The following is a 24090-nucleotide window of genomic DNA, read 5'->3' on the forward strand; positions in this document are numbered from 1 at the left end:
GGCATCCACTGCCTGCCTGGATTGTCCCCAGCTTCTTTTAGCTATAGCTGTGCAGTATCAGAGTCTCCTCTTTGCCAGGAAGGCCGAGATGAACCTGCTGTCCTCCTTCCCTCTGAATCCTGGGTCTGCTCGTGGGCACCAGGGTTCCTTCTCATGCCGTCCCTACTTCACGCTGAGACTTAGCTGAGATATGTATTCTGTATTTTGGGGGACCCAAAATCTCAAGAGGCTCATGGGATATTGGACAGGACAGCAGAGTGTTGGAAAAACAGTCCCAGGACTGTAGGTGATTGCCAAGGAAAATACGATAGGCATAACGAAGTGCGTTTCAGAGAAAACTCCATCCTAAATATTGATAAATACTGAAAGCTTTATCATTGTTTGTTCAAAATTAAAACTGAACAGGGTGTTCCGTATTCCTGTTTGCCAAATCTGACAATTCTACACTTGTGGGGAGGGCAAGGCTGGGCAATGCCAGGTACCAGAGTTAGCCTTGGTTTGGGCTGATTGAGATGGGTAACAGAGAGAAATGGGAGAAACAAAACAAAACAAAACAAAACAAAACAAAACAAAACAAAACAAAACAAGGAAAGGCATTGTTTCTTTTGAAACAAAACCCACAAAGGAACCTCTCCATTTTTCTTTTTATCTGCTTGTATTCCTGTGTGGGCCCTTGACCCAGAGAATGATATGAAGAAAAAAACTTCAGAAAGTTACACCAATTACAAGAACTGGATTACGAATGAGAAAAATGAATTCTGTAAAACGTGGTCGATTTAAAAATAACAACCGTATTGCGTCTAAGCAAGCTGCCCTCTACTCGCCCACCAAGGCCACGCAGCCTCATCAGCTCACTTGTTCCCACATGATCTTTACACCTCCCAGGAGCCACGGACAATACCAGCGTGGCCTAAGAAACCACATCATTTCACCTGGACATCTACAAGCTAAGAAACCAAGGTCTAGAAGGAAGCCACGGGCGATTGATGATCCCACTGCTATTCGTCCTGAGCACTGTTTGGCCAGGGCTCACCAGCATGTCAATGTCCTAACTCAGGTACTTGTGTTATCAGATTTATCTCTTCTAAGCACCATGAAGTCACCAGCATTCTCCACGTATGAGGCACGTAAGATGCAGAAGAGCTATGATGCTGGCCTAGGTTAAAGGTCATATAGCCAAAACCAAAGAGGTGATGGCTTGAAAACCCAGCTAGTCTGACCGAGACCCGCACATTCAGCCATGACACCCTGCTTCTGCTAGGTAAGATTAATTAACATCACTAAACATGTTCACAGATGTAAACATTCTGAGTCCCAAACTTTCATGGCAGGTCAGTCAATCACACGTCTACTTGTAAGTAGGGAGTTGGTAAAACATGGTTGCTGCCCACGCCAGTTTCAGAATGAGAGGGACTGTCTGGAGATGGTGGACGAGTCCTATCACAGCAAGCCCATTGCTATAATCGTAAGACAGTTTACTTTCAGTTAGTTTTGAAACATTAATTTTAAAATCATACTACCAGGATCTACTATTGAAGTGAATATTCACTGCTATATACGAAGTTTTAGAGTTGGCAGCTGGAATCCCTCAAGAAAGAAATGGGGGTGACTGAGAGGGAGGGAGGGAGGGAGGGAGGGAGAGAGAGAGATATCAAGGTGAACAAGAGACCTTCCTCATTCATTTTTAGACAGAAAGTGAAGCAAAGTCCCCTAGGCAGAGGCAGTTAATACAAGGCCAGGCAGGCCTCAGGGCCACATGTCCACCATGGTCACTCTGTCCAGGAACTATAACCAGTAGCCATCAACTGATTTACAATCTTACAATAATGTTTTTCTTTCTCTTGTGTAAGATTATCAAGCACAACACCTAAGATGCGCAACTGGCTTTGTCTGTCATCGATTCCAGTCCCCTCAACTTTTAAATCAAAGCTTAAATTAAGCTTCCTACTTCTGTATTATGCTTCGACAAACTACCTTCCTTATGACAAAAATGCCTGAAAAACGTGGGATTGGTGCCAGGCAGTGGTGGCACATGCCTTTAATCCCAGCACTTGGAAAGCAGAGGCAGGTGGATTTTGAGGTCAGCCTGGTCTACAGAGTGAGTTCTAGGACAGCCAGGGCTACACAGAGAAACCCTGTCTTAAAAAAAAAAAAAGTGGGGTTGGACTTCTTCAAAGCTCCAGGATAAAGATTCGCAGGGTCCAGGTAGAGACCTCAGGCCTGCACAATCCACTGAGTTAGGGGTTAAAATAGTGCAAACAGTTTTCCCTCTCCACCATATTTCAGCTGAGGAATTCCTTGATAAGTCTGTTTTGCAAGCCCACTATCAAGAACATCACCAAATCCTTTTAGAAATGATCCAGCAGCCTCTCCCTGTCCCTCCGTCTACCCCATTAAACTGCACGGGAGCAGTTGAAATAAACTCAGCTTTATGCAAAAACAAAAATGACATCCTTGCTCCCTCAGAAAGGTGGCAGTATTGCCTTGTGGTTTTGAGCAAATTACCAAGCATGTGAGGTCTCTGATGAACAAACTAACCACCTCACCTCAACATGGAAAGGACAAACGTGCATGGCTGACCCCGGTGGCTAGTGGTTAGGAGACACACCCCAGGCCTCCAGAGGCACTGTGGCTCCTGGCCACTTCAGCTCTTAAGTTTTCAACTTGCCTCACTAAACAATCCTTCAAGAAATCCCCAGAGTGTCCCATCCACACCTAAGGATCAGGAACAACTGAGGTGGTTACAGAGGCTCCTTATGGCCCATCACCCACTGTGCACAATTTCTGAGCCACTCATTTCAAGACAAACAGTTGAGTAGCTCCTTCAGAAGGACCAAGGGAATTGACAGAGTGAGTGGCACCAGCATCAGCCAGCACCTGTTACATGGAAGGCTCACACCAGAGCTATCCACCAAAATGTTCGTTCTTAGAAGGTGCCCTGCCATCATTGAATGGCCCTGTTACCACTGTTATAAAAGCAAGAATGGGCAAAGCTAGGTAGCCCTTCCAGGATGCGAACGAGGGAACACAATCCTGCGTCTTCTGTAGGCCCCCACGTACCCTTTCCTTATACTCACCTCTCCTGAGTGTCCCTCCAGAAGTTTCTCTGTGTGCCACTAACACAACAATTTTAGGGAAAATTGTCCATTTATAAATATCAGATGGTTTGGGAAAAAATATTTGTGGCGCTGGTTTTTTTCCCCCATGGTGATGTCATTTAAAAATTCTTGGTGTGCTCCAAATTCGCTATTTTTACTTCCTCCAAGTGACTTTTTTGGGAAATACATTTGTTTGGATTAGCTACATGTTAAGTGACCCCTAGACGTCTCACAGTCCTAGGCACATTGTCTCAGCGGTTGTAACTGATAACGCGCCCACTCTATAACTTCAGATCCTGGAGTTGCCCATTTCAACACAGTTCCTTTTGGGTCGTCCCCTTAAAAATGTCTATTTACCGATAAAGGAAAATATAGTAAAATAAAGTAAAACATTGGATTATTCGTAAACAAAACTCAAACTTAACACAGGTCAAAGGGAAGACATTTGAAGGCATTCAGTCAAACACAGTGTTCATTTTGGGGAAACAGAGGGAAGGCCGCCACCTCAGGCCCGAAGCATTCATTGTAAAGCAGTTGAGTGGTAGAGATGAAAAGTTTAAGGAGTGCTGAACGCCTTACTCTACCTGATCGGAACTTCCTTCTAATCAGCAAAGAGTGTTCAGACCCCAGGAGTGTCATGGTGAGTCTCAGCAAGCCGCTGGTCGTTGGCCAGGCGCCCCGCTTTCCACCAGAAACTGGCTCCCGGGAGCCCAGAGGACAGCAGCTAACAACCCAGAATTCATCCAACTCTTGGGGAGCTCCCTTGGGTAGGAGGACGCACAGTGGCCGCCAGTGTCCCCAGAAAACTGGCGCCTCCCCCCTCGCCGCTCGCGAGGCTAATTAACTCCCAGCAGGCAGGACCCTCCTCCTCTGAGGGTGGCCGGGAACAGCCGCATCCTAGGCGTTCCTGGCTGATGTCATAGGCTGCCAGCGGTCGCGGAGTACCGCCACCACGCCTTTATGAAGGTCCCAAGTTTGCTATCTGATCCTCTTTACTACTGACAGGAGATCAGCCAATCAGGAGCGGTGAGCGGGGCCTGGGGACCAGACGCGGCCCCAGGAGTCTTAACAGCCGGCTCTTAACTCTTTGCAGAATAGTGCGCCAAGGCTGCTTGCCCAGGCGGGAGTCTCTGCACTGGCACCCCTAAATCGGATGCCCGAAGGCTGCAGGCGGCGCCCGGCGTGCAGGTGGCGCCTGGCGACGGTAGGAGTGTATCTGCTTGTCCTAGGTGTGCATGTCCCTGGTGTCCCCAGCTTACTGCAGGGCTCTGGAAGGTACATCTCCAGAACGCGCTGGAGCCTGGGCCAAGAAGCTGGGTTGGCTTGCAACTCCCGGGAGCACCCGCTTCCCCTCTGTATCCGAGCGGTGGTGCTTCAGGAGACCGATGCCTGGAGCAGCTACTGAGCGGCTGAAGAAGTGGCAGAAAGTCTTTCCCTGTGGTTGGATGTTCTCTTTGGATTCACAAAAAGTTTGTGTCTGGGGACTGAGCCCAGAGTGCGATTGGTGCAAAAGTTGAGCGTACTATTGAGCACTCAACAGGGTAGGATTCGGTGGCCTGGGCAAGCCAGATCGGAAAAGTGCAGAGGTTTTTCACGTCCCTTTCATAGTGGGAAAGGGACCCAAAGAGGCGCTGAGGATGCGCGTCTCTGGGGTGCCTGGGGTGACAGGGTCCCACGTGCATCATTAAGTACAACACATGTTCTAAGACAAAGATTTAGATAGTTGGAAAAAAAACATTGAACTGCATACATACAACACACAATTTGCCACTATTTGCAACTTTATATGCACGTGAGCTCCCAGATACAATTCTTTACATCTCCCCTTTTGTCTCAAAGCTGTGAATTCTTGAAGAGAATGACAATGACAGGTGGAGGCCTAATGTAACAATATCTGTTAGGGACTAATCTCTGCCCTGATCCGGGGTCTTCTGCCTCTATCAACTGTTGCTGAAGACACCCTAGGGTGCCCAGACCTTCCTTTTTCCCATTCTCTGGGTTGCACCAATGCACTTGAATCTTGGAATTCGTTTTCTGAGATAGGTAATGCTCCTCCTCACTAAATCAGAGAGGAGGTGGAGCCCTGCTACTCAACTTCCTCTTGTGAATAGGGTTGGGCAGTACGAGCCTACAACAGGCTGCCTCCTGTGGTAGCCTGGCAGTGGTTGTGCATTCCACAAGCAGTGCTGAACTGGGCTGTTCCTGTGGGAACAGATCACAGCCGCTTTAATGGCTTACATCAATCCCGATTCATTACCTTGCAGGTTTGAAGGCTGGGAGTCAGAAACTGGTCTCACTGAGTTAAAAAAAAAAAATCAAGGTGTTGGCAGAACTGTGTTCCCTTCTGGAAGCTCATGAAGAGACTCCATTTCCTTTCCCTTTCCAACTACTAGAGGCCACCCATGTTCCTTGGCTTCCAGCCTGTTCTTCCATCTCCCAAAACAGAAATTGTGGGTCAAGTTCTTATTACATCTTATCAGTCTAGCTCCTCCCTCCCCACCTTCTGCATCTCTCTCTGAGTTAACCTTACTTTAAGGAAAAACTCTGTCAGGCTAGCTGATGATGAATCCTTATTCCCACTTGCTATGCAATGTAACATAATTGCAGATGCCTGAACTTGGAAGTGAAGGGGAAGATGTTGTATTGTGTGTTACATAGAGAAGGTCTCTCTCGTCCCAGCTCATCAAAGAAGAGAAACACAACAGAGGAAGGACTGGGAGGGGTCAGGCCCGCATGTCTAGAACAGCCCTAAGCAGGGTTGAGATGCATGGGGCAGGGGCGACTCCAGAGAAAAGAGGTAGCAGGATAAGGGACATCACAAAATTATCCCATGGAGGAAACTCTGTGAAACATGAAAAAGAAAGAATAGAAGGAAAGACCCAAAGGAATGTTTACACTGAAGACAGCAAGGCTGAGGAGATGCCCACGGCAACTTAGTGGGGCTTTCTTTATTCAGTGGGAGTTGTGATAAAATCAGCTGAAGGATCCAACCAAGGGTCTTTCTGACCCAGAGGGACGGAGGGGGTTGGAGTGTGTGCTTGTGGACAGGACCACAGTCCCTCTTTTGCTGGCTTTCTTTTATTGTTATTTAGTGAGATTAGTGAGATGAGGTCTCCCTGCCCTAGGATTTTTTTTTTTTTTTTTTTTTTTTTTTTTTTTTTTTTTTTTTTTTTTTTTAGTTTTCATCTCAAAAGGAGTTTATTCATTAATCCTTAAAGTAATATTTTAACTAATTCTTCAAGAATTTCATATTATCAATTTGGATCATATTCATGCTCCCTACCCCAACCCGATTCGATTCAGATCTCTCTCCACCTTCCTTGCCTCCCTACCCATCCATCTCTGAGCTGCCCTTGAGGTATTGTCTTCCTCCTCCTCCCTCCTCTTCCCCCTCCTCCCCCCTCCTCCTCCCCCTCCTCTTCCCCCTCATCCCCCTCCTTCTTCCCCTTTTGCATTATTTAAAGCCATTGTGTTAGGTTTGTGTTGTTTAGCTGCTCTTGTGAGTAGAGCCTGTTCAGGTTGACCACAGTCTTGCCTCAGCCTCTGGAGTGCTAGAATTAAAAGAGTAGAGCAGCATGCCTCCGTTCTTATTTTCGCTTCCTGGCTTTCTCCCTTCCTCTTTCTCCCATCTCTCTGTCTCTTGGTCTCACCCCACCCCCAGCAGCTCCATGGATGAGTTGGGAAACCCTGATAACCACAGTTCTCCTCGATTTTTCCCATCAGAGAATAGAGCAGCTGACTTCTGCCCTCCGGGATTTCTAGCCCTTATGGCTTTGGGATATCTATGGATATAAATATGTGCATTATAGAGGCTCATCCTTTGCCCTCTATGCTCAAATATTTTTATGACTTTTTTTGGTGGAATTTGGACAGGCTGTTCCCCCAGGAGAATGGAATCTCAGACAGCTGCTGTCAGAGTGTAGCCTAGCAATGTAGCAATGGCTGCTGCTACGATCTTACTCCTCCATGATGATTCTTCAGTATTCTTCCCTTTTGCTATGGAACTTTGCTTCAATTTATTTTACTTTACTGCTAGTCAATTAAAAAAAAAACTGTGTCACAAATTATAGTAACATGGCATGTAAAGACATGCACTAATGGAGCCCACATGCAAGGATGCTCTCTCAAGATTGTAAATTCTTATATAGGGATGAAAAGAATACATTATATAACTATAAGGTAGAACTAACAATCTTTATTACTAAACTGAGAGTGAGGATGCTTGCCTGTAAGCCCAGAACAGGGGAGGTAGAGGCAGGAGGACCAGGAATTCTCTGTCATCCTCAGCTAGAGAGGAAATTCCAGACCAAGGCCTGGGGAGACCCTGTCTAAAAATTAAAATAAAACAAAGAAAGGAAAAAGTCTAAACAGCAGCAGCAGCAGCAGCAACAATAACAGCAAAATTCATTGTCCTTTTTTGATGCTTCCTTGCCCCAGAGGCTTCAGGACAATGTGCTCATGGGTCTGTGGTGCTATAGGTAAAGACCATCATTGCAATAGACCATTCCATTTTTACCAAAACAAACAAACAAGCACACAAACTTCATTGTTACCGAAAACCATACTCTATTCATACTAGTGCCATTTGGCATTCTCAGCAGGCCAGCACATGGTTAAGGGGAGGTAATACTATATAAGGGGACATGAAAGTCAATGCCGGCTCACCTTAGAGCTCTGTCCTCCATAGCTGTGCTTCTCAGCATGAAGGTTAACATGGGAATGGTTGTGTTCATAGGCCTGAGCCCGGAGCATGGCTCAGGAGAGTCAGCTTGAATTCGGATCCTTAGAGGCTTCCTTCCCTGAGTGCAACATGAAGTTCGATAGTGGGTCACAGGCAAGTGCAGCGTGGTCAGCTCTCCTGGGTAGGTCCAGGACCTGCGTGCCTCCAGGAGGAGGCTCCGTCTCAGCGTGGTAGCTGGAAACCCGGCTGAATCAGTTTTCACAGTGATCTGGAAGAGTCCTTGGTTTGGATGTCTCCTGCTGTCTATAGTCTCTCTTCTTCCTTTCACAGATCTGACCACTTCTTCTCCCTTCACACACTCTGAGAACGCATTCTAGGATCTGTCTGTGTCACCAAGGTAAGTACCTGCCTGTCAGGCAGATTTGCAAACTCAATTAACTTCAGTGGGAGGAGAGTAAGAAAAAAAACAAACAGACAAACAGACAAACAAGAACATAGAGGTGAAGGGTAGCATTCAACAGATGGAACACCTGGTTGTTTGTGTGGTCCCAGGCTCTCTGTGGCCACTTGGGAGGAAATATAGACCTATACCACCCTGCTCCACAATGGCTCAGAGAATTGGAAATCCAGGGTGTAAGACACATTGGGGTTTTGAAAACACAGTTAGCTGTAAATAGCAACAAAGTGTGTCCTAATATATGATTGGTTGGACTGCGGGGAAGTTAGGTTATTTAAAAAGTAAATATGATGTTTAGCAAAAGAGCGCCTGCCTCGGCAGAATAATGCCCCATGATGACCCCCACCAACTGCTGCATGGAAGGCATGGTCCCTTCACTGCCATCCTCCAACAGTGGGGCAGAAGTAGCCAGGTACAAATGCTTGCTAACTGTCTCCTCTTCCAGATCTAGGAGAATCCTCTCAGCCATTAGCTCCTTGAAGCACTTCTGGGGCCTGTGCAGGAGGAGGTGGGCTCCAGTCTCTCGGCTGCATTAACTTCTGGTTAAGAGAACGTGAAGACGTGCTCATTGCTCCGCATGAGCCCATTTCTCATCTCCAGGCTGACTTCAGGCTGAGAGGGAATTTCATGGCACTGTTAGCTGCCTCAGGGCCGCAAGTTAACTTGTCACCTTTAAGAAACCGCTCAAATGGAGCTAGAGAAAGTACCCAAGGAGCTAAAGGGATCTGCAACCCTATAGGTGGAACAACATTATGAACTAACCAGTACCCCGGAGCTCTTGACTCTAGCTGCATATGTATCAAAAGATGGCCCAGTTGGCCATCACTGGAAAGAGAGGCCCATTGGACTTGCAAACTTTATATGCCCCAGTACAGGGGAACGCCAGGGCCAAAAAGTGGGAGTGGGTGGGTAGGGGAGTTGGGGGGGGAGGGTATGGGGGACTTTTGGGATAGCATTGGAAATGTAAATGAGGAAAATACCTAATAAAAATATTAGAAAAATATGGAGGGTGGGAACAGAGAGAAAGAGAGAGGGGATGGGGAAAGAGATTTAAAAGGAGGAGAGACAAGAGTTCTTCAACTTATATTCCTTCAATTTAGGTGTGATATGTTTATCTTTGAGAAAACAATTGTACCTTCAGAGTTATTGCTATACCATCCCCTCCCCCCTCACTTTTTGATAAGCATCCTGCCTTACTGAGACACCAAAATTGCATAAATATTGTTTTAATGACAATGACAAAGAACATCGTTGAAAATCACTTAATAGATGCAGAACGAGGAGAATATACAGGTAGGGACTCATTAGCGCTGTAATTTTTCCAGTCTTCCTTAGCAATAAAAATACCAGTTTGGTGATGAGCTTAAAAAAAAAGAAAGAAAGAAACCGCTCAAACTCTGGTCAGGCAGGGGAAATATGTATTGAGTCACTTCCTGAAGGAATGCACTCAGACACTAGCTTATTTCAATTCCAGGAATATTTATCTGGCACCCAATGTGTTCTAGTAGCAGAGGGAATATAAAGACGGAGCTGATAGAGACTTGGATCTCGATGAGCTCAGACTACAATGGGTCCCACACAGGCTCCCAACAAACCTGAATGGGGTCATTACTCCACAGTGCTAGTTAATGTCTTGATGTCTCAGGTGGAAGTCATGACAGGCACAGCTAATAGAACCTGCCCTCTCTCCTGAAATTGAATATAAAAGAACCTTTGCCTAATTTAAACAGAGACTTCAATTTAAACAAATGTTAAAATAAAAGGTTTCAGTTGAGAGAATCTGTCACAAACCTTTCTTTTCTTGCCTGCCAGAAACATTCCTCATCCCGCATCCCTCCATGGAGGACATTCAACTTGAGGCCAAGTTGAAGCCATTGGGTGGGAGGGTGATGTTACCAGCTTGAAAGGTCTTGGGCCCTGCTTACCCCCGCCCCATGTTGTCTTTCTGTGTCCTTGCTAGTACTTTGAGTTGAGACCACACACTAGTAGAGAATTTTCTGGCAGCTTTTGAATCAATCTCAGCCCTTGGTCCAGCCCCCTTTGTGTTTAGGTTACAGAGCTTGGAGGTTTTGTTCAACCTACTTTGCACTGAAGCACTACAATGAGAACGTCCTTTAGGGTCGAGGTATGTCTAGAGAGACTCCCCTACTGCCAAGTACTCTTTGTCTCACAGCAAATGGAAGATGGAGAAGCCCAGAGCAGTGATTATACCTCTGTCATTTACATGTGACTCTTACACTACAATGTGTTCAGCTATTTTTTTTTCAGTGGTGGTGGGGGTTTGGACAAAACCGAGATTAATTCCTTTTTAGAATGTGACAGAGTGACCTATGAGGACAGGTTTATTTTGCTCACAAGGGACTCAGGCCATCCTGGCAGGGAAGCTGAGATGGCTAGCTTGAGTGAGTGTGAGTAGGATAGTCACAGTGCCCCTCAGTTGGGAAGCAGAGGGAGACAACTGCAGATTTTTAGCTTGCTTTCATCTTGCATGTCCCTAGCTTATTGTCTTACTAGAATAGGTGAGGCCTTATTGGAGGAGGGGTCTCACTGGAGGTGGGCTTTGAGTTTTCAAAAGCCCATGTCAGGCCCAGTGTTACTCTCTCTCTGCCTCCTGCCTTTGGATAAGGGTATGAAGCTCTCTGACCGTGTGCTTCCTGCCATGATTATCATGGACACCTCTAAAACTGTAAGCACGCCTTCCATTAAATATTTTCTTTTATAAGACTTGCCTTGGTCCTCATGTCTATTCACAGCAATAGAGCAGTAACTAAGACCTGGGCGTATACCAACTGAAAATTTACTTAACCAAACCTGGTTATCAATCCGAGGTGTTTCATGCAGAGTTTGCCCGTGCTAAGTCTCCCCTCACATTCAAGATTTCTATGTGTATGAGCTGCAGAGATTTTTTTTTTTTTTTTTTTTTACTGTGACTATTCAGGTTTCTGCTCTGATGGAAGTATAATGGTTTAGATACAGAAGACAAAGATTTAAAGTAATTTTCTACCATCGTTCCTCAGCATCTATTAAATTAGTAGATCTTTAGACTAAATTCTATTAGTTTGATTTGAAAATTACATTTGAGCTGCTCACTTGAGTGCCATTAAAAGGAATTCAGTGAGTTCTGATGTTGCACTAAGATGGAATTTCCAAAGTCTTCTGAAATGGCCATAAACATGTGTCTGCCTTTTTTTTTTTTTACTATGTATTCACGAGAAATGGCTCTTTCAGTATTAATAACTATAAAAACAAAACACTTGATAAATTTTGAAAATCACTGAAGACTACTATGTCCTGCAGTATCAAATATTCAGAGAAAGTTTAATTCTGTATGTAAAAATAAGCAATTCATCTCTGCACTATAAAAATTATTTCATCCTTAGTAAATGCTAACATTACACACACACACACACACACACACACACATACATATACCAAAGATTTTTAAAACATCCTTATAAAACTTATTTTTAGTAAATGTTTGACTTATAGGCTTATTGTATTTACTGATATAGCTGGGTTCATATAAAGATTTCCCATGTAAAATGGTAGGTCAAAAGATCTTGCATTAGGCCAACGTATTCAAGTTTTTTTCTACTTAGATTTCCTGAAAGCTCTTTGAAAACCCAAGTTTAAATTCAACCTTACCTTACTCTGTCTGTCATTCCTTGAGAACCTCCTCCTGTCCTTCCCTGTGTTTCCTGCCCTTTCACTATCAGAAACTAGCCCACTGCCCACATGTGAGCCTCCTTCTGTCATTACTTCATCACAAAGCCCCACCCACATGTTGGGATAATATTATTAAGCACAGAGTAAATGTTGTCTTCGTATTATTCAAATGCTGGTTTCTATGCCTGCAGAGTTGAGTGTAGACTGGACTTTGGTATTATTATTCATATGGCTACATCTTGTAAACACTCCCTCTCTAACATTCTGATTGGCTTATTAAAGAGCTGATAGCCTATACCAAAGGCAGGAAGTAGAGGTTGGTTTGTAGATGCAGCAGACAGATGGCTTTTGTTGGTGTGAAATATCTGGGGTCTGCGACCACAATCTGTACTTCCCAAAGATGATGAAACCATTTCTAAAGACCTGGGAGTCTGCTATTCCCATCATCTTTTCTTTTTCTTCTTTTCCTTTTCTCTTCTTCTTCCTCCTCTTCCTTCTTATCCTTCTTTTTTTGTGATATGTAACTGGTCACATCATGTTTCTTGACTCCTGAATTTCACTAGCCTGCCATCTTCCCCACTCCCCAAATTACAAAATGGAGGACCATGTGTCTTTTCCCTCTATCAGGTGACCTCACAAATCATATGAACATTACCTCATTAACCCAGGATGCTTACTACGGCTAAGGCATGGCTGAACACCTCACACAGTGCCTGTACAGCTGGGGTTGGAGGCTAGCAGCAGATCAAGGCACAGCCATGGCTTGCCAAGCCACTTCCTCATATCACCTCACTTCTCCAAGGATTTGTGTTTTCCGTCCAAAGCGACACTGTCTGGGAAGGGGATCTGCCTTAGGACCAACAGGATCCATCAAGGGAGTTCAAACATTTTCTCTCAAACCTACATCTCTCATTGAAAAGTTAGTACATTTTAAGTGCAACTGTCTGAAAAGGAAAAAAGAAAAAAAACAAAAACAAAAAAACAACAAAAGACCAAACCAAACAAACTCAAGTGCAGTTAAAACCAGTTACAATAACAGCAAGGAAATTCGTGGTGGGAGGCTTGTTTACCAAGATACCCTCAGGAAGCTGGTCTCAGGAACCCCTTGTTCAGTCAAAGAAAACTTTTTAAAGTGTCTAAATTCAGCAAACAGCCAAGAGATGTTCCCATTGAGCCTGAAATCAACGGAGTGACTTTTTATGAAGCTGGCTTGGGCAGTGTCCTGCGTTACGGGAATTCGCTAGGCACCCTACCCTGACCCTGAACCTCTGTGCTCAGGCTGCTCAGCCGCTGAGCCTCACTTCCCAAGGATTCTCCTGGCTTGCGATGGCTGGTTTCATCCTTTCCCCCAACGTCATGTTCACGTGTTTTTTGTTGTTGTTTTTGTTTCTGTTTTGTTTTTTCCACTTTGCAACACTCTCAAGTGTTGTTGCTTCCTTTATGAGTCTCAATAAAAGCTCCTGAGAGAATACTGTGCAAAAAGCTTATGTTCTTCTTAGAGGCGGGGTTGCTGATTCTAGTGGCCCCTTCCTAGTCAGAGGCAGAGCTGAGACCCAGGCTGGGGTCCATGGTCTTCTGCGAAACCACTCTTTCCACAGGTTCGTTTGTCTCTAACTTGGCGGGTGAAAGAAGTCTCCCAGCAGCTTTCTGGATATCCACACGCCCTGCAGAACCGCTGCCCACGGGAGACAGGTGTTTCCTTTATCCCCTTGGGTGGCCAGCGTTCATGTCAGGAAAATTAAACAGCCCTAAGTTGTTTTCTGGCTCGCGTAGCCTTTTCTTAAAGTTCATTGCCAATTCCTGTTGGCTTGGGGTGGGGATGGGGGCTTCTGGAAAGCTCTTTATTATGAACTGACCTTGGTACCGACCCATTCTCTGGGGGAAAAAAAAGAGAGAGATTTTGTTACATTATCATGTAAAACTGAAAAACGTAAGTGTATATATGAGACTTTCAAGACAGGAGTCTAGGAAATCCTGACGTGTTTGACAAGAACATTGTTTAAAATGGTCAGAGAAGACGCAGTACAATTTACATGACTGAAGATGGGCCTGGTTTGGAAGGAGGGTTGAGACCTCCAGCCACTCTGGTGGTATTATGATCCCTCCTCTTGCACAGGGGCTATACTATCCTGGAGAGTAGTCAGAGCAAACGTGGGTTTTGGAATCAAAGGCACAAACAGTTCCTTGACTGTATCTTCTATTGCCTGTGTGACTGTGGGGTAAGTTACTTACCCTCTCTGTTAGGTGTATCTCTGTTGCCTCTGTGTTGGAGGGAATTCGAAAGATACATACATGAAAAGCACCTTGGACAGAGACTGATGCGTGGCAAACAGAAGTCAGGGTGCTGACAAGAGTGCAGATGATGGTGACAGCGAGTCCCATTGCTAGGACCAAAGCATTCATCTGCAGGTTGCTCCAGTGCACGGAAGCACTTTGTGCATTTTAGAGTGGTCTGTTAACACAGATACACATCCTTGCAAAGAACTCTCTACCTGTGGCGGCTGTGGTCTTCCTGCAGGTGTGTGGGAAGGGGTGTGGCCAGGGAAGCTGCGCAGAGCCCAGGTAGTCATCAACAGCAGCAGCAGCAGCTTTCTCTTTCTCCTCTTCCTCTTCTTCTTCTTCCTCCTCCTCCCCTTCTTCCTCCTCCTTCACCTCCTCTACCTCTTTTACTTTAATGAACATTCACAGGGAATATAATGTAATGAATGCCCTTATTTTAATTGTAATATCTGGAGCAACTCCAGTCACATCCAAGGAACTGACCCTCAGGAAGGGTTGTGTTTTGTCCTATTTGGAAAGAAAAATACCACTGAGATAGTTTGCTAGGTTAAAAATCTGTAAATCTAAAATTTAAAACTCCAAGGGGAGTCCTCTCCCCTCTCTCTCTCCATAATTTGGTCTTGTTGAAGGTTTGAAGATGGACATAAAGCAATACCTTCCAGGGAGACAGAGACAGGGAGTATTTTATCAAAGTTTTCTGAGGTTGGGAGTGTAGCTCAATGGTAGAGTGATTGCCTAGCACACAGGGCCCTGGGTTTCATCCCAGTACTGCCAAAGCCCAGTTCTTGAATGTGACCAGTGGCACATGCATTTATGAACACATGCTTATCCATTCATACATATCTAACCATTAGCTGACACTGAGTGGTCCTGTGTGCTAGGCATTTGAATGGTTGGAGTATCTCACTTAATATTCACCATTTGGGAAGTAGGCACAATTTCTATTCTCCTACAGACGGGGAAGCTGATGCTGAGAGGGAAAAAAATGACCTTAAAATAAGACCATTAGGCTGTCTATACTAACACTAAATCTCAGGGTCATCCCAAGAGCTTGGAGGGCCTGCATCTTTTGATGCTTTCCACGTAGTATCTGGCATCTGAGGAGACTCAAAGTAGTCTGTGAGGCTAGGTAGGTCGGATAGGCCCCTGCTCTTTGCTTTGTTTCTCTGTGTGGCCTGCTCTCCATGAACTGCCCCTGGCGTGGGTTTGCCAGATATGTAGACAAGAGTAGAGTGTCGGCTGTTTGGCTTGCATGGTTGCAGAGGGCTTCCTTGTGTGTTGATAAAGTTCCTTTGCCAGGCTCAAATAATGGTACCAAGTGGGTGTGCCAGCACTTGCCTACTGAGATAGGCATTACCTGGTTATGGTCAGTGAGAAATGTACAGCAGGCTGCATTCAGGAGGTCTCTGAAAGACTGAAGCTGAGACAAGTTTATTGCAAGCACTTGGACTTTTTAATACCCTCATCCGAAACAGAACATAATGGCTATTGCCAGGATCAATACAATGGTACTTGTCAGGATACAATGATGTTTGCAAGACTATACAAGGTACACATGATTAATGTTTAAGACCAATTGTCCTGTTATGTTTCTGCTTCCTTGGCTTCTTGGGAATGCAGAGAAACACAAACCAGCCTGATGCTCCATTGCCTGAGGGAGTGCTTTGGTTTCTTGGGAACCAAAAGGCACTCAGTGCTCCAGGAGCCACGGACTCTAACCTGAAAAGCCTATGACACATGCCTCTCAGGGCAACTAGACCGGGCCAACTCCATAATTCCCTGCACCTAACATGCTGTTTCAGTGACTCAAAGTTTTATATAGATATGAGTCCTATAAAAAAACTATTCGTCCAAAGCCCTCAGATTTTTAAGGGATAGCCCTATTTAGGGAAATGACAATGTGTGACAAATGTCATCTGATTGCTAAGTGACAGGGCTGGATTCTGGGCTCAGGTACATCTGAATGACAAAGTTTTCCTTCCTTCCTTCCTTCCTTCCTTCCTTCCTTCCTTCCTTCCTTCCTTCCTTCCTTCCTTCCTTCCTTCCTCCCTCCCTCCCTCCCTCCCTCCCTCCTTCCCTCCCTCTTTTCTTTCTTTCTTTCTTTCTTTCTTTCTTTCTTTCTTTCTTTCTTTCTTTCTTTCTTTCTTTCTTTCTTTCTTTTTTTTTTGAGACAGGGTTTTTCTGTATAGCCCTGGCTGTCCTGGAACTCACTTTGTAGACCAGGCTGACCTCGAACTCAGAATCTGTCTGCCTCTACCTCCCAAGTGCTGGGATTAAAGGCGTGCTCCACTACCGCCCGGCTCCTTTCTTTTTAAAGATATTGCTGATTGGTTCTTATATATAAATATAATGAAAACAGGCAATTTCCTCAACCCTCAAATTTTCAAGTCTTTTATGTGTAGGGGACCAAATAAGCATTGTATAACTTTCTTCGCTTTTGACTAGAGTCTACTTCTGGTTCACCTTATGTAAGAATATGAATGTAATAGTCTGTGTAGGTTTACTTTTGGGCCACTAGAACTTCTCAGAAGTGGATTAACGATTTGGGTTAATGTGAGGACACTAGTCACGAAGGTGTAGGTCTTGGCACTAACAGCATTCAAAAATAGCTCCATTGCTCTCAAGTTGGAAATGACACCACATCTGGGGACATCCTGATGTCTGACAGAGCAGGGGTGGGGGGAGGAATAGAGAGAGGGGAAGAGAAAGAGAGAGGCATATTCATGACTATGGAATTAAGAAACGAACGATGCTGTTTGTTTATTAAGATGATAACTCATTCGAACATCACACAGAGCAAACCCCCTTTAGGCAGATAATAAGCACGGCGTGTTCTTTATGATAGAGCAGCCATAAAACTAGAAGACTTTACTCTTTGTTATTTATTGGGTCAACCGGACAAATCATTTTTCTACATGCCAGGCTTGGAAAATTCTTTTATTTTTCTGTCTCCGTCTTATAAATAAAAACAGCATAGAGCTGATAAATTTATCTTAATGTGTTCTGTACTGTAAAATCAACATGAGTTGGCCTTGGCATAGAGGCTTTTGGTCCGAGTGTGGATGGCATGCATATGTTCTTATTTTTCCATTACTTTTTTTTTTTTTTTTTTTTTTGCTCAGGGCAATGGCAAAAAAAAATGTTTTAGGATGCATATCCTAAATCCATTTATTTCTCTTTGACCACCATATTAGACTGTGGACCTCAGCATGTTCTTCTCATCTGGATGCTATAATCCCTGTCTACCTAATCTCTGATGTCTCACCTTATCCCTCTAAAGCCCACTCTCTGCACAGCCATCAGTGGCCTGTTCAGAGGAAGACAGCTCATGTTGGCTCAGAGCTTGCTTGGTGCTCTCCCACAATGCCCCTAGGATCAAACCTAGCCCCTGCTGTGGCCCATGGGACCCCCTCCTGGCAGCTTCTCCTGTAGCTTCTGGTTCTTCCTGCTTCTTTTTCCATTCAGCTCTTCTCCTCAGCAGCTACTGGGGAAGAGTGGCCAAACACGATGACCTCATTAGCAGGCTCATTTGCCCTTTGCTTTCTGGATGTGCCCAATTAATAGGAGGTTCTGGCAGGCATTGGAGGGAGGTACAGAGTGAGGTTCCCAGCCCAACTGCAGCCTTCTTCTGATAGCTAGTCCCTCCTCTTCTTGCTGTTCTCCTCATGGTTGGGATGTCCTGCCAATCTAGCCCCTGGAAGTATTCAACATGACTCTGTGGGGTCCTCATCCCACCTACATCTTTGCAATTATCCCTTTTATCCAAATTGCCTCCAATTTTCCAAGTGTCTATTGCTCCTTACTGGCCTTAAAGTTTCTCCTATGTGGCACCTGCACACCTATCACCAGCCTTGCTCTCAGCTTGCCTGCTGTCTTGCAGTCACATGCACATCCTAGGAGCACTTAGGCTGCTGCATGCAGGGCACAGCCCCCTTAGCTCCCCAACTCTTCACCTGCCTGAACTTCACTCTCCCGAGTCTTCTCTGACATCCCTATCTTAGGAAGGTAGCTTCCTCTTTCCAGACCCTGTCTCTGACTTCCTTCAAGTCCCAGGATTAGCTGGATCTGTCTTGTTTAGTTATCTTCTTAAGTGTCTGTTTTTCTAGCCCCGTCTCTGAAATGTGAGCAGGTTACTTAAGTATGTGGCCTGTGCCTTTGTCACCTCTGTGCTCAGAATCAGGTCTTGCACATGGCAGCTGCTTAGTAACTATTTGCTAAGAATTAATTGAGTGAATCTAGTTGGACCATCTCATTTACAGGTGAGGATGTTGGGAGCAGTGAAGATAGACTGAATTTCCCAGGAACTCATAGAATGATGCACCAGGGTGCCTGGACCCATCAGCACTTCCCAACCTTTCCATTGATTTGTGTCTTGTCCTTTCTTAGGACAAGGTCTCCTTTCTTCCCTGAGTATGCATATTATCACAGAGAACAATTTAAGCCATGACGTGGACTTTCTTATTCATATTGTCCTAATCTATTATTGTTTTCCCCTTCACCTCCCCCTCTTCTTCCTCCTGTCTTCACATCTCATTGTAGCCATGAGACACAGATTATGAGTTAATTTTTACCACTAGAAAGAAGGCATCAAAGCAGGAAGAAGCTCAAAGAAGACAGAACATTGATCATTACAATGGTAACTAACAGTCCTCGATTGAGGGTTACACTCTGAGATCATGCATCACCAGTAACTGTATATTCTTCATACCCATCCTATGGTCTAGATATTATGCTATTACAGAGGAAGAGTTGACATTCATGGAGGCTGGGAGGTTGCTTGAGCTATTAAGAATGTAGAGTAGATGTTGACACGGGTGTTGCTCTAAACTCGCCTACTACCTTCCTCCCCAAATTTATTAAAGCTTCTGCTAAGTGAAGGCAGGAGATGTAATTGAAACAAAGTCAAAGGGGAGAGACTGAACATAGAGTCCTGTGAGCAGTGCTACTCCTGTTTGGATAATCAGATGTGGGTAGAAGAAGGGAGTCCACGGATCAGAGGCCACAAAATAATCAATTGAAAGCTAAGAAGCAGAAAGAAGGTCTTATATCCTATATTGATCTGCTTTTCATTGCTTCAATAGAGTACCCATGGCAGGTTAACTATGTATAACAAGGAAGTCTACTTAGTTCGTGATTCTGAGCATTCAGAGACTGATGGCCAGACTGGCCCAGTTTTGGGGAAGATCCCATGCAGGTGGCAATGACAGGAACATGTGTGGGGACAAATGGTCATCACCAATCATGAGAGTAAAGAAAGAATGGAGAAAAGCACTCCCTGTGATCCCAGCCCCTCCCATTAGACTCCTATTTCCAAGTGTCCCATGAGTTCTGCTATGACCCTACTGAGGACCAACCTTCTAGTACATTCCAGTGCAGGATCCAACAACATCCAAGCAGCATCTTAAGACAGAGATTGGGGACTGAGGCTCATAGTAATGATGGAGCTTTCTGAAACTTTCTCCATATTTTCAAACGTCTTTGGAAATAGTTTGGGGAAGCATACTTGATGGCCAAGGGGATTCTTAACTTAGCAGCAGAAGGAGGCACTGACTTTGTTCTATCGACATTATCCTGAAGCATGGTGATTCGATCATGGTGATGTAATAAAGCAGTCTGTGGTAGGCAAGAATGTCTCGCCCAGAGGAGAGAGCCAAACCAAGGGTTTGATGACCATTGGCTACCAATCAGAGTAATCAGGCCATTGACAGTGGCCCCTTACCTGCAGACCAAGGTTTGGTGTTTACTGGGTTCTTTTGACTGGTGCCATCTGCAGAGGACATCTTTTTGTCCAGAAGAGTTTCTCTTGATTGCAGAAGATAAATGGAAAGAATGGCTGGGCTGATCAACTAGGCAGGTGAGGAGTTGTGAAGAACTTAATCTCTATACTGTATTTCAAAGAAATCTCAACTTATTAGTATGCAGAGTCCATTGTGCAATTGATTCTAACAAAAACTACATCTGCATTTTCCTAGGTCTACTTTTGAGCAGCCCAATGTTTTCTTCATAATATTTACTTCTGGGTAAATAGAAATTCTCCAATTCTGATACAAAACAGAAAGATCAGAGAAAGAAAATAAATAGATGACGTGGCTGTTTAAAGATAATGCACAATGTTTTCTAGCAGCGTAAATATTTGATTGTAAAAACTTTCAATATGTTGTGTCTGTTAACTCATAATGTACAACATTTAAATAACTTATCCAGCCCAAGTGGGCTTGGGTCACTAAGGAGGACAGAGGGAAGGCCAGCCTGGCAGGAGGCCAAATTCTCATCACAGCACACCCAATGGCTGACCCCAGATGCTCTAACTGTTCCATCTGGAACTCTTTGGCCAGGATCTAGCCACAGACAAAAATCAGAGGGTTAAATGGGGCCCTGTGTATATAAAATTTGATTTTGAATATTTCTCTGTTTCCAACCTAGGGCCTTGGTGTGCTAATCAAGCATTCTGAGTTATACCCCCAGCTCTTGGTGTTTTGAGGTGAGCCTCAGACTCATGATCTTCCTGCCTCTACCTCCTGAGTGCTAGGATCTCAGACACTCCCAATTAAACCTCTGTGCTGTTAATTCCTGTTAAACCATTGGATGCTCAGTTTGACTGGCCCTCTGACATGACTTATCAACTTTTGTGTTTAGTGTGAAGGGTTAGATGGTGTTTCTGGATCACCGTGGAGGATTGACTGAAATTCCACCCAACTCATGGTCTCCTTGTCTCTCTACACACTTAATTGTGTGATCAGGGTTAGCTTTACAGTCAAGTGGCCTGAATGTGGGAGACCTTTTACATTTTTGCTGTGTGTGTGTGTATGTGTGTGTGTGTGTGTGTGTGTGTGTGTGTGTGTGTGTGTATGCACGCGCGCGCGCAGTTATGCTCACCTCTGTAGGCAGTTGTGGAGGGCAAAAGTTGATGATGTGATGCTTTTGTTCCTCGATCATTTATGTATTGCTTTTGAGAAGGTCCACCATTGACCTGTAGTTTGCTCAGCCAGTGACTCAGATTCTTAGCCCTTTCCTAGTCTCTCAGCCTTGGTCTTGTCACCTGTAACAAGGGATAAACACAACACAATGAGCCTCACCCTTCTTCTAGGTAGTGGTGAGTGATGGGTACAGTCTATGAGGACACCAACCCTGAGCAGACACCAGATCCACTGGTGGCTTGCCTTCCAGCCTCCAGTTTTGAGTCCGGGGAAGACTGGGGATGAATTCACTGGGAAGTGTGTTGGCTGGACAGATTGTTCTGCCCACGCTCAGCAACCCGTGAACCTGTCTGCAGGGCCTCTCGGAAGGACGGACGGTTTTCAGACCTCCCCCATGCTGCAGGGGGTTCTGCTGAGCCTTGGATGAGTCTTGATCACAGAAGTATACTTCAGCTTCAGCAAGACAAGTGGAAGAGGAAGCCCAGCCAACAGTCACACTGGTCCACTCTTCTTTTGAAGAAATGGGAAGATCTGAGGCAAGTACAGTGTTTATTGCATGAATCTAAACTCCATTTTTTTCCCCTATTGTGGTGATGAAATTCTCAGACCAAAGTGACTTAGGAGAATGGGTTTATTCCAGCTTCCATTGAGAGTTGCAAAGCATGATGGGAAGTAAACGGCAGTAGGAGTTCGAAGCACCTGGTCACATATCATTTGTACAGAAGGAAAGGATAGTGAATGCAGACAGCCTGGTGTCCAGCTCTCACAGAGGATGATCTTAGCTATGCAATTCACCAGTAACAGTGGCCAAGTCTTTCCACCTCAATTAACAGCATCAGCACCATCCCCGCTTCCACACACAAGCCTGCACTGCACGTGGTCTCACAGTGCTTCTAGATTCTGTCCGATTGGCAACATGAACGGCCGAATCCATTAACAATAACGTGGAAGTGATGTGTGGATGGATTCTTGCCAACTTTGAAAATGACAAGATAAAAGATGTATTCTTGCTATTACCCTGAGTGACTGTGAGGATCAAAGTCTGAAACCAGGGGGACAATGAAAAGCATTAATGTCCCAGTTTCAGAGAGAGTGGCCATGAGTTTATACCTCTTTGTAGGTGACCTGTTATCTAACTGGCCTGACTCAGGGCACATTTCAAGTCTCTTTTGAAGTTTGTTGATTGAATGGGTGAGCCTCCAGACTGTGTGTGTGTGTGTGTGTGTGTGTGTGTGTGTGTGTGTGTGTGTGTGTGTGTGTCTGTGTGTTGCTTTTATTTTCATCTTTATGTGGTGGCTGTGTGATGGGTATGAGAATTCTTAGTGTTTTCAAAGCTTGCTCCTGCCATTTTGAGACTGAGAATTCCTGAATCCCGCTGAGAAGCGACTATTAAAGCTACCGTCGGGTAGAAGCCTGTTCTGTTCCCTGCTTGGCATCTCATCTCTGCTGATAGGATTCCCGAGAAGAAAGGCACATAGTAGATTTAGACATCGTGAACTCCAGATTTAGAAACAGTAAAATAAAATAAAATAAAATAAAATAAAATCAACCCATGATAAGGACCTGCTGAGTTAATTATCCAAGAAGAAAGTAGTTTGGGCAATTGGTGTGATTAGAGCATGAACTATCTGGCCATGCATCTGTGTCATTCAGAGATGACTGGCAGCCCACATGCCCACACATAGTCACAGTGTCAGAATAGCCTTGCTTATTTGCATCTTCGCAAATCTTTCCTGTCCTTCCCATTTTATGGACCAGTGTAAAAGTAGTCATGGAACTCGGAGGTCTCTGATGTAATTAATTCTATTATTCCTTGTATTCCCCTGCACCCGGATTTAGAGCTGAGAAAGACTCCATCACATTTCCACTCATTGCCTCACACACTAAATATTCAGTGTCTCTTACTGAAAAATGGAGAAAACTGACACTCTACAAAACACAGCCTAATGGGAAATTGCACTGTAGGACACTGGGTTATGAAAGCAAAGGGAAATGTTTTCATCTGAAGATGGTTTTGGACATATTGATGTGAATAGGTGAACTATATGCCATATATATATATATATATATGAGCTATATGCCATATATTTATGAACCCTAATGTTAACATATTTTCCATTTTCTACTGCTAATGAAAATGTAACACCTTTTCAACTTAGTGGAATATCACCACGGAATTGGCGGAGATTTTTTTTCTTTTTGGTAGACTATAAAATGATGGTTAATATTACAGTTAACAGTAATATAAGGTAAAGCATTGGAGCCAAACTGTATTTGTTTATCAAATAATAAGAGTGCACAGTAGAGATTACCTGGGCATTCAGAGGTTTCTGGGACTTCAGAGATGACTCAGTGGCTAAGTGCATGTGCTCCTTTGGCGGAGGACCTGAGTTTGGTTCCCAGGAACCAGGTTGAGTAGTTCACAACCACCTGACACTCCAGCTTTGGAAGTTCTGATTTTCTTTTTGCCTGACCACTACATACAACTGTAGTAACACGCATCTGCAAAGACAATCACAAATATACACATAATTGAAAATAGATAAATATGTAAAATCTTTTTACAAAAGAAAAAATTTCTTGTAGACTAGGCTAGACAACATTAAAGGAGAAAGGAATAGCTTGCTGGAACTTGGGGCTTAGGGAGAGAAACTCAGGAAGAAGTGGATGGAAGGTGTGTTCGAGTTTTAGCTGAGAAAAGCACAGATGTAGACATGATATACATTTCAGAGATTTTGACCATGTAAATTTTATTGTAATGGAGAACGTGTCATGTGGCTGTGTGAAGCAGAACAGGGTATGGCTGTCACAAAGGTGGAATCATCACAATTAATCTATGGGTTTGTAGTTTAAAGTGTCTGTCTCTGGAGACAGAGCATAGAGTTGGGATTTCTCCATGATCCAGCAGAAACAGAGAGAAGAGCTGCATTGGGGTGTTAGAAGTAGGAAGCAGGGGAACATGAAGGCATTGACTCATGACAACTGTTAAGT

The 24090-nt window shown here is 44.5% G+C and overlaps 1 protein-coding gene and 2 long non-coding RNA genes across 11 annotated transcripts in view; 1 reads left to right on the top strand and 2 right to left on the bottom strand.

The window, feature by feature from the left end:
- Window positions 1-4028, bottom strand: part of Myocd (myocardin) — a 96382-nt gene extending 92354 nt beyond the window's left edge. For 2 of the 5 annotated variants that reach the window (XM_006532816.4, XM_011248893.3), the window contains exon 1: window positions 3683-3843. Coding sequence is in view for 2 of the 5 variants with exons in the window: in NM_146386.3 (NP_666498.2) it covers window positions 3683-3737 (55 nt within the window). In the remaining 3 variants the exon portion in view is untranslated. Of the gene's footprint in view, window positions 1-3682 lie in introns of all 5 variants that reach the window. The other 3 variants (NM_146386.3, NM_145136.4, XM_011248895.1) reach the window with 2 other exon arrangements.
- On the top strand, window positions 3964-22643 carry Gm30586. Of its 5 annotated transcripts, XR_003949565.1 has the most exons (4): window positions 3964-4302; window positions 8110-8176; window positions 20606-20663; window positions 21456-21631. It is a non-coding gene; the product is annotated as a predicted gene, 30586 (long non-coding RNA). The 5 variants fall into 5 exon arrangements; XR_001780238.2 differs by lacking the exon at window positions 20606-20663 and having other exon boundaries at window positions 21456-22643; XR_388750.3 differs by lacking the exons at window positions 20606-20663; window positions 21456-21631 and adding an exon at window positions 8682-8996.
- On the bottom strand, window positions 11693-21872 carry Gm12295 (predicted gene 12295). Its single transcript, NR_040280.1, has 5 exons — window positions 21310-21872; window positions 21059-21221; window positions 19902-19984; window positions 14395-14689; window positions 11693-13777 (listed from the first exon to the last, which is right to left on the bottom strand). It is a non-coding gene; the product is annotated as a predicted gene 12295 (long non-coding RNA).
- Window positions 22644-24090: the final 1447 nt, after the last annotated feature.

This window comes from Mus musculus, chromosome 11 (genome assembly GCF_000001635.26).
Source record: "Mus musculus strain C57BL/6J chromosome 11, GRCm38.p6 C57BL/6J".
Classification (NCBI taxonomy): domain Eukaryota; kingdom Metazoa; phylum Chordata; class Mammalia; order Rodentia; family Muridae; genus Mus; species Mus musculus.